At 41.8% G+C, this 17,727-nt stretch overlaps 1 protein-coding gene across 1 annotated transcript in view; it reads right to left on the bottom strand.

The window, feature by feature from the left end:
- Positions 1-4,810: 4,810 nt before the first annotated feature.
- The window catches only part of LOC131536347 (interferon-induced very large GTPase 1-like), a 36,950-nt gene continuing 24,033 nt past the window's right edge, over positions 4,811-17,727 (bottom strand). The window contains exon 2 of the mRNA XM_058769220.1: positions 4,811-9,925. Coding sequence (XP_058625203.1) covers positions 5,153-9,925 — 4,773 coding nt within the window. The 3' untranslated portion in view covers positions 4,811-5,152. The remainder of the gene's footprint in view (positions 9,926-17,727) is intronic.

Here is a 17,727-nt window from a genome sequence, read left to right as displayed (position 1 = left end):
CCTTAGAGTAAATACATTCCATTTCTTTTTAGAGCTGCTTGACAGCAGAATTTGCTGGGGGTGTTGTATGGGTTTGGTCCCCCTCAGCTAGGGGTGAGCGATATGGCAAAAATAGCACGATTTTTTTTTTTTTAGAAATATCACGATTCACAATATTATCACAATTCTTTGTCATGTTGGATTTTCTATTTTGCAAGCTGTTTGAGCAGTACAGCCAAACTAATTTCCCTATTATAAAGACAAGGCCTTTCAAGGTAACAAAATATTAAAAAGTATGGCGGATATTTAGGCCAAAGTGGGTGAAGATAAAAATCGTTGTTATTATTTTATCTTTGTTATAAAAAAATGAGAGCAAAGATACACATTACAAATACACATAATATACAAATAAAATAAACCGTGTTTTATTTTCAGGTAGTCTACAATAGGTGTATTTAGCAGGAGCATTCAAGAAATTGAATGAACAAATATAAAAATAAAACACTATATAGATTGATTCCTATTAAAGCAACTGTATTAAAGTTTTTCAGTCAAGAGTAGTGAGTGATTTTTCTCTTTGTGTTTGGTGTTTTATTAACATTAAAGGAATAATTCACCCCCAAATTAAAATAGGCTAGTGTTTGATTTTTATACCTTCATTTACTCACTCAAAAGTTGTTTTAAACCTGAGTTTCTTCTGCTGAAAATAAATGCTATTTTGAAGAATGTGGAAAACCAAACAGTTGCTGGTCTACAGTGATTTCCATAGTATTTTTTTTTTCCTACTGTTAAAGTCAATGTGAACCAGCAACTGTTTGGTTACCCACATTCTTCAAAATATCTTCTTTTGTGTTCAGCACAAGAAAGAAATTAATACAGGTTTGGGACAACATGTGAGTAAATAATGACAGAATTACAATTTTAGATTGAACTATGCCTTTAATTACAGTCGGCAGCATGTTTAGTACTGTCCCTTTAAGACCTGCACGCATCTAATATACAGGCACGCATGCGTTTCTCTCAGCTATTTACCTTCATTTTAGACATAACCAACTGAGTCTATACATAAACCTGGTGTGTTTTGACAGTATTAGCACAAAACACAACTTAGTTCAGTAATCAGGCGCTGTTTGACGAGCTTTTTAGAGCACGCGCTTTGGGTGTATGTGCTCAGAAAAGGCGCTCTTCAGAACAGAACACTGAGTGAAACGTTTAACCAGTAAGTCTTTGAAGCAGATGCAAATAATGTACTTTTGTGACTGCGAATAAGTGCAGTGTCCCGTGAGAGTAACTCTACCGCTGAGTTAACACTGATGCAGGGCTCTCAAGTTATAGCGAAAGTTTGGAGTGAGATTAGGGGAGGGGCCACGCAAAGGGAGGAGTCACTCAAAGGGGAGGGGCAAGTCAAAGGGGAGGAGCAACTCAAATATTTGCAGCACCCAAGTTTTTGTTAGCGGTTCTGTTTTACCTATTGTTCATAGTTATAACATTTGGTAAATCTGATGAAAGACAAATTCATTCTAATAAAATAAAAAGATTTATGTATTTAAAAATACAAATGTATCAAAAATAAAAAATTTTTTTGCCTCAAACGAGCCAACTGAACAGCAGTACTCAATGTACATACATGCATATACATTACAGTACTTACCCTGAGCATGTATGTCAAACTGTGTGTGTGTGTGTGTGTGTGTGTGTGTGTGTGTGTGTGTGTGTGTGAGAGAGAGAGAGAGAGAGAGAGAGAGACAGAGAGAACACATTTCAGCTTATGTTTCTTTTTTTCTATTGTAAATGTTTGTTGCACATTTTGATGCCTGATGACAGGGGTAGAGGACTCCCACATAAAGCACTGTCATGATAATAGCGTTCCATCCAGAGCCAAACTGTTTCTAGTTTTGGTTTTGTTCAAACCCACCATGGAAAACACACTGCATCTGAATTTGAATTTGGGGAAGCCTCAGTGCTTTATATGGGAGCCCCCTACCCCTGTCATCAAGGCATCAAGATGTGCAACAAACACAACAGAAAAAAAAAATTCATAAGCTGAAATGTGTTCTCTCTCTCTCTTTCTCTCTCTCTCACACACACACACACACACACACACACACACACACACAGAGCTTGACATACAGGTTTAGGACAAGTTCTGTAATCCTACTGTGTGTGTACATTATGTACACTGAGCACTGCTGTTCAGTTGGCATGTTTGGGGCCAAATTTCTTTGTATTTTTGATCCTTTTTTAAATATGTAAAACAATTTATTTTATTTGGATGGATTTGTCTGTGTTTTATCAGATTCACCAACTGTTATAATATCTCTAGTACTTTCCTTTCAGGAAGCCAAAGCTAAGTTAAAGCTTCTGGTTGCAAAGCAGTTGGAGAGGTTTTTTTATTTTATTTATTTTTTATTTTATTTTATTTTTTTGATTGCATCAATAATACTTCAGCACGAATTTGGCTAAATTACCCAACATCAGCTCTCCTCTCACTAGCTTTTCACAGGCAAGTGATTTTAAGGAATCTTAAAATCAAAAAAATAAATGAAGGGGTTACCTACAGCATCCATCGGATCTTTCTCTTCCAATTTACACTCCATGTGCGCTGCACATCCAAGTTGCTTAGTAACGAGCCCGCTTGTGGCAGAATCGCGTAATTTAATCGGAAACAACAACATCCTAATTTCTGATTGGCTGGTAGGTGGCATTTAACTCTATAACTCGAGAGTCGAGAGAGCTATGAACTCAGCAGAAAACTTACCTCCGTATTCCGTCATCTATTAATTGTATATTAATTGCATAGTAATTGACAAGTTATCCCTTCTCAGAAGGGCTTCTGGTCTCCTTTCCGTTAGCAACAGCCGTTACGCTCTTTTGGCTGTTGGTTGCAGGCTTGCCTTCTAGTGGCTTTGATAAAGTCAGCAGCAACTTCTGGTTCACGCGGACTTGAAGGAGCTGCAGGATTGTCCCAGGCGATTCAAAGTTTACTTCAGGATGTCAGTAAACTTTGATGCTTTGCTAGCGTTACTGGAGCCAATATTAAAAAGAAGACCACCAACTTGTGAACTCAGTGTGAAAGACCTTCTACAGTGCTTTGTTCTGCGAGACTAAGTGGATGAACTTTTCAGATGCAATTCTGTATTTTTGGCTTGTATGGTGGTTCTGAACTGTCAAAATACCTCTCAAAATGATTGTTACAAATGCGAAAAATGCAGAAAATCGAACCCGATCTGAATTTATTTATGATGGATGAAAGTTTCGGAGGCACTGTGTAAACGTGATTGACCCAACATGAGGTCGTAATTATTTTTTAACACGCAAAAATTTCGGGTGTAAATTTTGGACTTAATGTGCATTGACCTTTACCCAGAACAAAAGGTGTGTTTGACTTGAAATGGCACTGCACAGATTTATTGGTGCATGACATCAAAGCACTATGAGAGCAATTCAAAATAATTTGGAGCTGTCTGCTCTAAGTTCATTTGTCCACCAAAGCGTTTTATCCCAAGTCTAATGTATTTTTTCTAGTTGTTTACAATAGGAGCACTTTGGTTTTTTACACCAGGAGCATGACGAGGCACTGAGCGTTTTTTGCTCAACACTGAGAATTGAAGAATGTTCAACTGTGGGAAAAATGCAGTGTTCATCACTGTCACTTTTTAGTCAGCTAACCAATGACAGTGGAGGAGGGGCGGGACTAATACCACACCGACCAACCATCATGCCCTACTTGTATTACAAATGAGCAACAATATTGCTTGTTTCTGACTATTCGTGTCTTCACCACTCTATTCCCAGAGTACTACAATATTGTTATGAAAAACAATGCTTGTAGAAATTTTTCATTGACAATGTGTCTGCCAGTTAACTTAAGTAAACATAAATAAATGCACATGAATACAATAAGTTTCTTTCTTTATTTTTGTTTCTGTCTTGTACATAATCACAAACATGCACTCATACTATAGGTCTACAACTTGCACATATTTAAACCCCATGGGAAGTTTGATGGGCAGACACAAAGATACACATTTGCAGAAATTTACTGGATCATACTGAAAGCACTATTGGGTATCATATTTCTGTTTTTAGAAAGTAACTTCAAACTAAAGTAATTAGTGAAAGATTTTAATCACTCCAAAGCAAATAAAAATGACAACATATAATTGAATGTTTGAATTGAAGAGAGGGTAAATTTGGCTTGCTGGCTGTGGTGGAGGGCTCAAGCTCGAGACTTGATCTGAGCTGAACCTGAAGTACCCCCTGGACTTCCTTGGTTGGTTTAGTAGTAACCACCAAAGAAGGTGGCATTGGGGTGGCGGAGGGATGCCGGAAAACTTTCATATGACAGAGGTAAGCATTGGTTTTATAGAGTATACGCTTATTCTGGCACTGATTGCTTGGATTAAATTAAAATATTCCTCCTGAACTTTTGTTAAGAACAATTAACTTTGGCACCCGTAAAATACTAAATCTAAAATAAAACTAAATATAACAAAAAACAGAAGATAATGCTAAAACTGATTTGAACACATAAAACTAAATTGAAATCATATTGTTGTTTTCTCACAATTTGATATTTTCTTCCAACAGCTATTGTCTTCTACAGTGTTCCTGATTAAATTGAGTGAGATATTTGACTTGAAATTTCCCACATCTAAAGTCAGTGATCCTTTCAGTCACACATCACAGTCAAATGTATGCTGCCATGACTCAGCAAGAACATTTTGTGTTCTTAAGCTAATTAAATCAAAAGTAATAAACACAAAATGCTTTTTAGGGTTAAAAACAGCCAACAAAAAAAAACAACAAAAAAACAAATGTAATGCTGAACATAAACGTAAAAAGTATGCTAATTAGTTGACTTTGAGATGACATCAAATGGCATTTCTCACTGAAGTCTGAGTTGACTGAGCAACATTTCACTCATTATTTTAAAAAAGGAAGTGGGGAAATTATGAGTTCAGAGCTGTACATCTGGAACGGAGCGTTTATTCGGGGACTATAAGGTATACACTTTTAAAACAATAAACTTTAAATCATTAACTCCTCTCTCTGATGTATTCTGTGAACTGAGGTTTAGATGATTTCAGACTCACTTAAGTGACAAACATTTACTCATTTTAAACTTTTTTATGAATGAAAAACCAAAAGAACCTAATTTTTGCTTGTTCAATTAAACGTAATTATACAAACTCTCAATAGCTTCCAGTTTTGAGTATTTTTTCCATTCATCTGGTATCTTACCCTCTCCCTCAAATATTTTATTATAGTATTTTTCCAAATCTTCCTGGAATCGACATACAAACCACTTCCAATACGGCAGTTCAGACAGATCAGGGATGATACTCCAGTCTGCATAAACTCCTCCTGCTCTTCTGTATTCTCTCCAGGGGACTTCAAATGAGTCATTGGGATGAAAATATAGTTTACTGCTTGCTACTGCTGATGTGCAGATATGAGTGGACAAGTTGGATGTATTATTGTAATATATTCCATTCAGACCAATACTACGATGGAAATTAGTACTGTGATCTCCATCATGGTTTTCTATGGTGTTGGTGCAGGTGGCTTTACAGAACGGACACTGAATCCAACAGCACTGACAGAAGTGATCAGCCAGAACATTATTTGGCCTGAATTTATAGTCCAGCTTAACTGGAAATGTCTCTGTGTTGAATCCCTTGCTGATCTCAGACATTATAGCAGTAAGTTCTTTTCTCATCACATCTTCTAGGAGTTTGAAATCATCAACGTCATCAAGTTTAACTCCACTGAGGTCGTTTTCAGAGAAGATCAGCACATCTGAGAGCTGCTGTGTGAAACTCTTCAACCATAAACCAACATCTCCTTTGTTCACTTTTACATGTTCAGTAGATTCATGAGCTGCTTTCATGATCTTCTGCTGTAAGAGTTTAATGTTCTCCTTCATCTTGGGTAAAACACTGACACTGAACTTATCTGTGATGTACCGACTGACTTCATCTCTGATGAAACTCTTGAAGTGATGCCTGGGATAATTCATGTAATCAGTGTATTTGACAAAATCTTCCTCTTCTGCCAGTGTCTGCAGGATGTGTCTCTCCAAATTTGATCGGTTTCCATTCAGTGGTTCACATTTTGATCTCATTTCATTTGCCACATCTCTGGCAGTCTTCTTGTAGACACTCTGCTCAATGGGCTCTTTCAGTTTCTGGCAGATTATGTTACCAAAAATGGCAGCTGATGGTGCTTCATAACAGCATTTCTGGAAGATACTGTAGTGGTCTTCTCTCTTCTTCTCAACATATATCACAGGATCACTGGCATCTCTGAACAGTCTGTGTTGGTCAGTGATGATCTTGTTTGCTTTCTTACAAATGGAAAGAACCAAATCAATAAAGAATTCTTTCTTGAACTCATATTTCACTGATCCTTTCTCATGTTCTTTTACTCTCTTGTTTATGTAATCTATGAGTTGTTGGATGTAACTGATGTTGTAGCCCATCTTTGAAATGTTAAATGACTGAATCATTTTTTCTGTCTGCTGGTCAACATCTCTGACTAATGATCTTATTTGAGCTTCATTCTCTGGAGACAGAGTTCGAATATATCCAAATGCTCCTTTTACTGTTCTGTAAGTATCCTGCAGAACCCATTTAACCCCCTTTTTTGTGGACGTTTTGAAAACAACATAATCAAAAAAACTCCAAACTGAGAAAATATTGATGTATTCACTGTCCTCTTTAATGTACTCTGCAAGGAGAAGCCCCTTACAGACGTCACTGAGGATTTCTCTCACATCTCTCATTATATCAATGTCATTAATTGGAGGCGTGTCTGTGATGATCTTCTTCACACTCTGTTCCCAAAACAAATCAAACTCTTTCTTCAGTATTTCTTCATCATTTTCTTTGTATTTGCGCTTTAAGGGAAAGTCTTTGCTCTTTTCATAGAGAGTATTTTCATGATGTGTCCTCTGAGCATCAATGTTTTTCTTCTGGTTTTGCTGCTGAAGAATCTCATTTAATTTTCTCTTTGTTTCTCTCACAATGTTTTCCTGAAGCTCTTTGATTTTGATTTCAAATGATGTTTTCCACTGAATCAGTATATCTTTATCTTTGTCTTTCTCAAAGAATTCAGACATTGATTTTTCCACTTCTTCACTTGTCTTCTTCAGTTCTCTTTTAAGATCAGTTTCCTCAACCTCATGCATTGCTTCATTTTCTATTTTGTTTTGTAGTGTGTTCTCAGTTTCCAGCATAGCACTGAGAAGACTCCAGGACCAGTTGCTGTATTTTGTCTCCAGTTTCCTGTAGGCTGAAATCTCCAGAGAATTTCTGAAGCTGAACACGAATCGTTCATTCAGTAAAGCCTCCCAGAGATCTTTAATACGGTCTTTAAAGTCTAACAGCACCATTCCATGTGATTTTGAGGCTTGAGTCATAATAGTTTCCTTTAATTCTTGAATATTCTCACAGTACTTTGGGTTTGGTGGAGCCATGGGTGGGTTTCCCTCCCAGAGATGAGCAAAATACTTCACATCATTCTGAATATCAAATCTAATGACATCACTGAAACATTCTGCATCACAATCTTCCTCTTCAGCAGCAAGTTGTGTCATCTCATCCAGTTTCTCCTGCAGTCGTCTCCTTCCCTCCATGTTTTTCTCCCCAGCTGTGACGTCTGAAACGTTCTGATGCACAAACACACAGCTGGGATTCAGTCGGACCTTCCTCATCCTCATGAAGGCCTGAACAACAATCTGAAGAATGTCCTGCAGCTCAGATGGATTTTCACCTAAAATGTTGATCAAGGTCAGATTTGCAAGACCAACAACAAATGTGGCCAATTCATTGTCATGATATCTTGTTGATCTTCCAGCCAGTTCTGGAGCACAAAGACCCTCAGTATCAACAACCAGAATATAGTCAAAGTTCATCTGTGTTTTCATCTCATCTGACACTTTGACCAGCTGCATGAAAGCTCCTCTGGTGCACCTGCCAGCACTGACGGCAAACTGGAGTCCAAACATGGCATTCAGCATGGTGGATTTCCCAGAGCTCTGAATCCCTAAAACTGACAGCACAAAGACTCGCTGGTCTCCCAGTTTCTGGAAGAGTTCATCTAGAACAGCAGAGACCCAGATCACAGGAACATGAGCAGCATCTCCATCCATCAGCTCCAGAGGAAATCCAGAGATCATCATCTCTGCTGCAAGACTCGGGAGAGAAGAGAAGTCAATCTGCAGGTCTTTCTTGTTCTTCTTCACAGATGAACATGATTCATAGATCTGACCGATCTCCCTCAAGATGTGCTCCAAACCAAAGGTTGCAGCTCGAAGTTCCTCAGATATTCTCTCCAGTTCTTCTTGTTCAGCTTTATCATTATGCTCTTTCAGTTTTAAGACTGTTGACCATTTTTCATCATACTTGTGATGTAGAGCAGCAAAGTCAGCTGAGATATATTCATCCAGGAGGATTATGAGCCATTTAATGAAAAACAGCTCATGTCCAATATCTAAGTTCATTTCTTTAATGAAGAACTTAATAAACTCACTGATGTCAGATTCATGCTGTTTCTCAAGGATTTTCTTCATTTCTGTTTGTTTTCTACTGATGTCCATTTCTGTCTCATCTGCTCGAGGTCGATGTAGTTCTTTGTTCTTCTGACTCCACTGATGCCACAGTTTCCCCTGATGAGGCAGAAATGATTCTTTGATTTCTGTCAGATCTTTCTTCTCCAGTAAACTTATCATCTGCTGTGCTGCTTCTCTTCCTCTCCTGCAGTCACCATCACCATCCTCATCTACTCTGATGTCTGAGTGTTTGGACACATCTTCAAGTCTGAAAGTGGAAGATGATTCTGAGAGACAATCATTTATAGCTCTTGTGAGTTCTTCAGATACCCTTGACGGATTTCTGTCTTTCAGACCAATCCGATATTTTTTATTTAACACAGTTACATTTTTAAACTCCGTAAAAAGACAAATGAGTGGTTTTGAGTCCATGAAGAGTTCCTCAAGTTTTATCATGCTTCTGTCATTTGTCTGAAATCGTGGTAGAAGAACAACATTGACTGAGGCCATTTCGGTGAGGATCTGCAGCTGTTTCTCATGGTCTCCTGCATCACCGTGTAGATTACAGAATGCAACACACTCAGTGAATTTATCATCATTTGATCCAGAGGGGCAGAACCAGGCGATCTCCACCACTCCATCCATCAGGACTCTGGTTCTGCTGCTGCCTGGGCAGTTCCTGTGGAAGAACGTGTTGTGTTTCTCATTGATCAGACTGTTCATCAGCTGAGACTTGGATGAAGACACAGAGCCAAACCTGAAGAAAAACACCATTGGAGTTTCTGCCTTGTAGATTGGCTGGGTTTGACTAGTGTTGGTGTTTTTCTTCCAGCTCTTGTTGATTTGTCTGAGTGTCCAGAGAGGAAACTCAATATGTTGTGTGAATGGATCAGGAACAAGCAGAGGCAGAGCGTACTGACACTGGGACAGTTTAGTCACCATCAGCTGCTTCAGAAAACCATCAGCACAATGAAACACAGCCATCTGAACATCCATCGGGTGAATTATCTCAGATTGTCTTTTTCCTTCATTAGACACTGACCCTGAATTGAAGAAAAAATAATCAAAATCAGTCTCGTGTTTAAATGAATCATAACTGCCCTGATCACTGTGACCTTCCACATTGTTCTCCAAAGTTTTGAGGTATCTTGCTCTGTAATTCATCATCAGTAGATTTTGTATGAATGTCTGAACCAGCTTGTTTTCAGTACATGACTTATGGGACTGTAAATGTGCAGATGTTAACTGAAGAACATCTGCAACTCTCAGTTTATTGTGATGTCTGCCTTCAAGATGAAGTCTGTGAAATAGATTTTTTTTTTTATTCAACACTTCCTGTTGTCTGTGTTGATCTGTACTGATTTCAGATGTTCCATTGTGCCTATTCTCTGCCTGTTGAAGAAATAAACATTTCATTAAGTTTTATTATTTAATTTGGTTTCAAACATTTAGCATTTAGATGATTTAGATGTCTGATAGGATTTAGTGTCAGTGCCACTTTCTGAGCATTGACCTGAGAATAATATATCCAACTCAAATGGTTGTAAATCATGAATTCCTTGAAGTAGAGAACTAATTTTGGTCTCTTTTGAGGTAAAACACTTGGCAGATTATTATTATTCATTGTTTACTTGAAAAAAGTTCTAAAAGTGGAACAGGAAAATGTTACAGAAATGATAGAAGTATAAAAGAGAATCTGGAGTAAGACTTTGAGTACCAAACTTTTCCACAAATGACACCCACCTCCCACATAATTTGAGTGATCCGAACCATATATTTCCATTAAAAAAAAAAAAAAAAAAAAAAAAATCACACATTTTCTGAAGTAGACATTGTTTTCAAAAATAGTATGGTAGTGTATTTGAATTCAGTCTCTAACAAACAGGTTGGACCGCTAGTTTCAGTTATGGTTTATGTACAGCAAAATCACCTGTGTTAAACATACACCAATACACTCCTAATAAAATTAATGAGACATTTCACTTTGGCTTCCAGGCAAACCACAGCACATGAACTGCCCTGATTGAAGCTTTAAACGATCTGCAAGCTGTTCAGGATTCAGGTAAAGGCTAGCCCACACTAAAAAGCCTTATCTGATTTTCAAAAATAAGACAGACAACAAACATGACGATTAAAAATAAATAGATTTAACAGTTTTGTTTCTATAGTGTGTGGAATACCATGATGTGTCCAAGACAGCACACCACACAATAACAGATTCCATTCATAAACAAACAGTCCCAACTGTGAAATCTCGCTAAAATCTCGTGGTCAAATGCTACTTTAGAGTAAACAATCATGGTGGAAAATGGGCAAGAATGAATGGCGATAATAATGTTTGGACTACTTCTTACTGAATATTTGTGGAAAAAAAGGTTTGAATGAAGTTGTACAGATGGCTGTAACATATATGGCCGGACACAGAGGTAAGTAATAGCATGTTGGCGTTTATTGAACAGGATGAGGTATAATGAGAGATGAGCTGACGACTGGAGGTGAGTACAAGAGTTCTAGGGTGATCACTGAAGAGGGGTGAGACAGATAATGATGACTCTCTCTTCCACAGAGTTGCGGAGAAGACGAGACGAGGGAATCCACTGGAACACACTGAATCCAAAGACAGACGATCTAGGAGGAGAGGAGGACACTTGAGGCCGATACTCAAGATGGCGGCGCGAGTACATCACGAGGCTCTGGGTCTCTCCAGATTTTGCAATTTTGCGGTATTTTTCTTACTCATCTCGGGCCTGTTCGTGCAGAACAGTTGTGCCTTTACATCGTACACCCGTTGTGAGCTTTTGGATATCGGTTTGCGAATTTCCGACATTTTTATGGACAATCTTCGACTCCTTCCTGAGATCGCTAGGACACCCGAGGCTATGCACCCTACCCGGCCGGGCGGAAGTGCTCGCAGGCGGCGTCGAGATCGTAAACAAAGGCGGGGGAAGCGCGGAGGACTAAGAGCTAAGCTAAGGCTAACACCACACCGCTCTCTTTACCCAGCATTTTCCTTGCCAATGTATGGTCGCTAGTGAACAAAATGGAGGAGATTCGACTCAGCATCACACACAGCAAGAAACTTTTGAACTGTAACGTCCTAATCTTCACGGAAACCTGGTTAAACAGCGGAATACCGGACACCGCTATTGAGCTAGCGGACGCCACACACCGGGCGGATAGAACATTATATGGCTCGGTAAGACCAGAGGTGGTGGATTGTGCATTTACATTAACAAAGCTTGGTGCACAAACTCTGCTATTGTTGGGAGTCATTGTTCAGCTAACCTTGAGTTTCTCATGGTTAAATGTAGACCGCTTTATCTACCGCGGAGTTCACTTCCACCATTATAACTGCAGCCTATATTCCCTGGATGCTGATGCCAAGCTTGCTATGAAAGAACTTCACGCAGCCATCAGTAAACAACAGACTGATCACCCGAAGCGGCTTTTATTGTTGCAGGTGACTTTAATCACTCAAACTTAAAGTCAGTGCTACCCAAGTTTCACCAGCATGTTTCCTGTCACACCAGAGGAAACAAAACCTTAGACCATGTTTACACAAACATGGCTGGAGCTTACGTTGCGACACCCCTCCCCCACCTGGGACAGTCAGATCACCTTTCTTTGTTCCTCACCCCCAAATATGCACCCCTCATCAACCGTGTGAAGCCATCAGTGAAGACCATCAAGGTGTGGCCTGCGGGGGCAGATTCCACACTCCAGGAAAGGTTTCTACACACAGACTGGAGTATGTTTGCTTCTCAAGCCACCAGTGGCACTCACACAGACATTGACTCTTACACCTCCTCTGTATTGGATCATATCAATATCACCATTGACAGTGTTACAACCCAGAAACAGATCACCACATATCCAAATCAGAAGCCTTGATGAACAAGGAAGTGCGACTCCTGTTGAAGTCACGCAACACTGCCTTCAGATCAGGAGATGCACAAGCCTACAGCACATCCAGAGCAAGCCTGAAGAGGGGCATCAAAAAGGCCAAGCACTGCTACAAGCTAAAGATAGAGGGACACTTTTCCAACTCTGACCCTCGACGCATGTGGCAGGGCATTCAGGCCATCAGTGACTACAAACCCACCCACTCCACCCCCGCAGCCACTGATGTCAACTTCCTGAACGAGCTAAATTACTTTTATGCTCGCTTTGAAAGAGACAACAGAGAAACTGCCACCAAGCTCAATCCCTCAGCTGACCACCCACCAATCATACTCTCCTCCACAGATGTCTGCAAGGCACTGAGCCGGATCAGCGCACAAGGCTGCTGGACCAGACAACATCCCTGGTCGTGTTCTCAGGGCATGTGCGGAGCAGCTCGCTGGGGTTTTACAGACATTTTCAATCTGTCTCTTGCCCAAGCAGCCGTACCAACATGCTTTAAATGCACTTCCATTGTGCCAGTGCCAAAACACTCTAGTCCGAGGTGCCCTAATGACTACCGCCCTGTAGCACTCACACCCATCGTTATGAAGTGCTTTGAGCGGCTGGTCCTGGAACACCTAAAAGACTCTCTACCATCCACATTGGACTCACACCAGTTTGCCTACCGTAGCAATAGGAGCACAGAGGATGCAGTTTCCATGGCACTGCACTCTGTGCTCACTCACCTGGACAATAAGAACACTTATGCACGTATGCTGTTTGTTGACTTCAGCTCAGCATTCAACACTGTCATCCCAACCAAGTTAATAGCCAAACTTGGAGACCTGGGCATCAATACCTCAATGTGCAACTGGATTTTGGACTTCCTGAGCAACAGACCCCAGAATGTTCGATCAGGATTCACCTGCTCCACATCCATCACACTTAACACTGGTGTACCACAGGGCTGTGTGCTAAGCCCGTTTCTCTACTCCCTCTTCACCTCCGACTGCAAGCCTGTGTATGGATCTAATTCCATTGTCAAGTTTGCAGACGACACCACGGTGATTGGCCTCATCAGTAACAACGATGAGACTGCCTATAGGGAGGAGATCCAGCACCTGGCCACATGGTGCACTGAAAATAACCTGCTCCTCAACACCACCAAAACGAAGGAGCTCATCGTGGACTTCAGGAAGGAGTCAAGAGGCACACGACACCATCCACATCAATGGAATGGCTGTTGAGCGTGTCTCCAGTTTCAAGTTCCTGGGGATCCACATCTCGGCGGACATGTTGTGGAAAACCAACACCTCCAGCCTGGTCAAGAAGGCTCACCAGCGCCTCTTCTTTCCGAGGACACTAAGGAAGAATCAGCTCTCCTCGCCTATCCTGGTGAACTTCTATCGCTGCGCAATAGAAAGCATCCTGACCAACTGTGTCACAGTATGGTATGGGAGCTGCTCTGTTGCGGAGCGCAAGGCACTGCAGCGGGTGGTGAAAACTGCCCAGTGCATCACAGGGACTCCACTACCTGCCATCGAACACATCCAGAGGAAACGCTGTCTGCATCGAGCTCGCAGCATCCTTAAGGACTCCTCTCACCCAGCCCACAGACTGTTTTCTCTCCTGCCCTCCGGCAGGCGTTTCAGGTGCCTCCGGACCAGGACCAGCAGATTAAAGAACAGTTTCTTCCCCAGAGCTGTCTCTTTACTGAACTCTAACCCCCGTTGATCCACTTCCTCATATATTGTTAACTCTTCTCTCCTACCTCACATCGGCCTTATTTGCACTACTGAATGTAAATTTTTATTACAGTAACAACTGTTTACTTTTGTATCTTGCACTACCATACCTAAATTGGATTATGCTCATTTGCACTGCCGACTGTTGTTTACATTATCAATGTTTACATTAGCATTTTGCACCGTATGTCTAATTGTAATATGCAATCACTTCCACTGCACTTTTACACCTTGTTTATAATAATAGCCATCTGTATATATATTATATTGATAGTACATATCACCTGTAAATTCTGTTTATAGTAATAGCCATCTGTATATTTATTCACTATACATATTCACCTGTAAATTCTGTTTATAGTAATAACCATCTTTCTATATATATTTATACATATATTCAGTACATATCCTTGTCCTGCACTTATTCAACCATTGTATATCCTGCACTTGCTGCTATTGCACTTCTGGTTAGACCTAAACTGCATTTCGTTGCCCTGTACCTGTACTTGTGTAATGATGTGGATCGTTGTGATTGGTGGAGAGCAGGGCCTGGCCGATCCGTGACAGTACCCCCTTCTCCACGGCCCGCTCCTGAGGGCCGCCCTCGGCGTCGTGGTGGTCTACCCCGGCCTCGGGGTGCTGGGCGATCGGGGTGTGCCGAGTGGAATTCTTCGAGGAGTGTCGGGTCCAGAATGTCATCTCTAGGCACCCATGAGCATTCTTCAGGACCGTAACCCTCCCAGTCCACGAGGTATTCTAGTTTACCACCACGGCGCCGGGATTCCAGTATCTCCTTAACTCGATATACGGCTCCTTCGTCCAAGATGAGAGGGAGAGGGGGTTCTTCAGTCTGGTCAGGCCCTGGGGAAACAGGAGGAGAGAAGGGTTTGAGTAGGGACACATGGAAGGTGGGGTGAATCTTGTAGAGTGGAGGTAACTGTAGTTTGTATGTGACAGGGTTGATTCGTTCCAGAATAGTGAAGGGGCCAATGAATCTGGGACTGAGTTTCCGGCTAGGCAGGCGCAGCTTGATGTCCCTTGTGGACAGCCAGACCTTTTGTCCTGGTTGGTATTCGGGATTGGCGGATCTTCGGACGTCTGCTGCCATCCGTTGTCTGCGCACTGCCTGCTGGAGTTGGTGGTGTGCTGCGTCCCAGACTCTCTCGCTCTCTCGGAACCAGTAGTCGATAGTGGGGACGTCTGATGGCTCTCCTGACCAAGGAAATAGGGGAAGCTGGAAACCGAGTACGCACTGGAAGGGAGTGAGTCCAGTAGAGCTCTGGCATAGGGAATTCTGGGCGTACTCGGCCCAGCCTAGGAACTGGTTCCAAGAGTTCTGGCGACCATGGCAGAAGGTTCTCAGGAAGCGTCCCACTTCCTGGATCTTACGTTCGGGTCTGCCTGTTCGACTGCGGATGGTAACCAGAAGAGAGACTAACGGTCACACCTAGGAGGGAGAAGAATGCCTTCCAGACTCGAGAGATGAATTGTGGTCCTCTGTCAGATACAATATCTTCAGGGATACCATAATAACGGAATATGATTGAACAGGAGTTCTGCTGTTTGAAGTGCCGTGGGCAGGCCTACGAGGGGTATGAGATGACAGAACTTGGAAAATTGGTCTATGATGATGAAGATACATGTATTACCATCAGAGGCTGGTAAATCCGCCGGGCTGAGTTTCCGGGAGAAGTAGGCGCATGGATGGAGTTTGGGAGGCGTCCCCTGCTGCTGAGAAAGAATGGCGTTTGAGTAGGTCAGTGAGTGGGCTGGTGATGGTGCTGTAGTTGGATATGAACCGTCGATAGAAATTGGAGAATCCTAAGAATCTTTGGAGCTCCTTGATACTTGCAGGAAGGGGCCAGGATGTGATTGCCTCCACCTTCCCTTTGTCCATGTGGATGCCACCACTGTTGATGATGCCACCATGCTTTGAGATGTTGTGAAAAGTGAAGTTTTTTTTTTTTTTTTTTTTTTGCAACCATAAAATAACGTTCCCAGAACGTTGCAGGGTGGTTATTTTAAAAATAACCTAAAAATAGGCCCAGACGGTGTCTCTCCAGCCTGCCTCAAAGCCTGTGCTGTCCAGCTATCATCCATCTTCACATTGATCTTCAACAGATCACTAGAGCTGTGTGAAGTCCCCTCCTGCTTCAAATGTTCCACCATCATCCCTGTACCCAAGAAACCAAAAATCACAGGACTTAATGACTACAGACCTGTTGCCTTAACGTCTGTGGTCATGAAGTCATTTGAGAGACTGGTGTTGGCCCACCTGAAGGACATTACTGGACCCTTGCTGGACCCCCTACAGTTTGCTTACCGAGCAAACAGATCTGTGGATGATGCAGTTAATATGGGACTGCACTACATCCTGCAACATCTGGACAAACCAGGGACTTATGCAAGGATCTTGTTTGTGGACTTCAGCTACGCTTTCAACACCATCATCCCAGACACCCTTCAGAACAAACTGACTCAGCTCTCTGTACCCACCTCCATCTGTCAGTGGATTACCAGCTTCCTGACAGACAGGCAGCAGCTAGTGAGGCTGGGAAAACACACATCCAGCACCCGCACCATCAGCACTGGAGCTCCTCAGGGCTGCGTTCTCTCCCCACTACTCTTCTCCCTCTACACAAATGACTGCACCTCTAAAGACCCCTCTGTCAAACTCCTGAAGTTTGCAGACGACACCACAGTCATCGGCCTCATCCACGACGGCGACGAGTCTGCTTACTGACAAGAGGTTGAGCAGCTGGCTGTCTGGTGCAGTCACAACAACCTGGAGCTGAACACGCTCAAAACTGTGGAGATGATAGTGGACTTCAGGAGAAACCTCCCTCCTCTCCCCCCACTCACCATCATGAACAGCACTGTGGCTGCAGTGGAGTCATTCAGGTTCCTGGGCACCACCATCTCTCAGGACCTGAAGTGGGACAATCACATTGACTCCATCGTGAAAAGGCCCAGCAGAGGTTGTACTTCCTTCGTCAGCTGAAAAGTTCAACCTGCCACAGGAGCTGCTGAAACTGTTTTATTCAGCTGTTATTGAGTCGGATCTGTGCTCCTCCATAACTGTCTGGTTTGGGTCAGCCAGCAAATCAGATTTAAGAAGACTTCAACGGACTGTTAGGACAGCAGAAAAGATCATTGGTGTGCACCTGCCTAGCCTTCAGGACTTGTACAACTCCAGAGTGAAGAAACGGGCAGGTAACATCATCAAAGACCCTCTCACCCCGGACACAACTTGTTTGCACTTCTCCTTCAGGCAGACGCTACAGATCTCTGTGCACTAGAACATCTAGGCATAAAAACAGTTTTTTTATTGCCTCCCTCTCAAGTATTATGTAAATACACATACATATGTTTATCTATACAGCTGTATATAGAGTAAATAATGCACAAATCTGTACATAAATCTACTGTTCCAGATTCATACTTATTATTATTAGGATTATTATACATTGTTAAGTCTTACTATTTAAATGTTTTTTTTCTGTTCTCATGTCACATGTGTATTTATGTATGTATGTATGTACCAGGAGCACCTTAAAACCACAACAA

The sequence above is a fragment of the Onychostoma macrolepis genome, chromosome 03 (genome assembly GCF_012432095.1).
Source record: "Onychostoma macrolepis isolate SWU-2019 chromosome 03, ASM1243209v1, whole genome shotgun sequence".
Lineage (NCBI taxonomy): Eukaryota > Metazoa > Chordata > Actinopteri > Cypriniformes > Cyprinidae > Onychostoma > Onychostoma macrolepis.
This window is presented reverse-complemented; position numbering and strand designations above follow the sequence as displayed.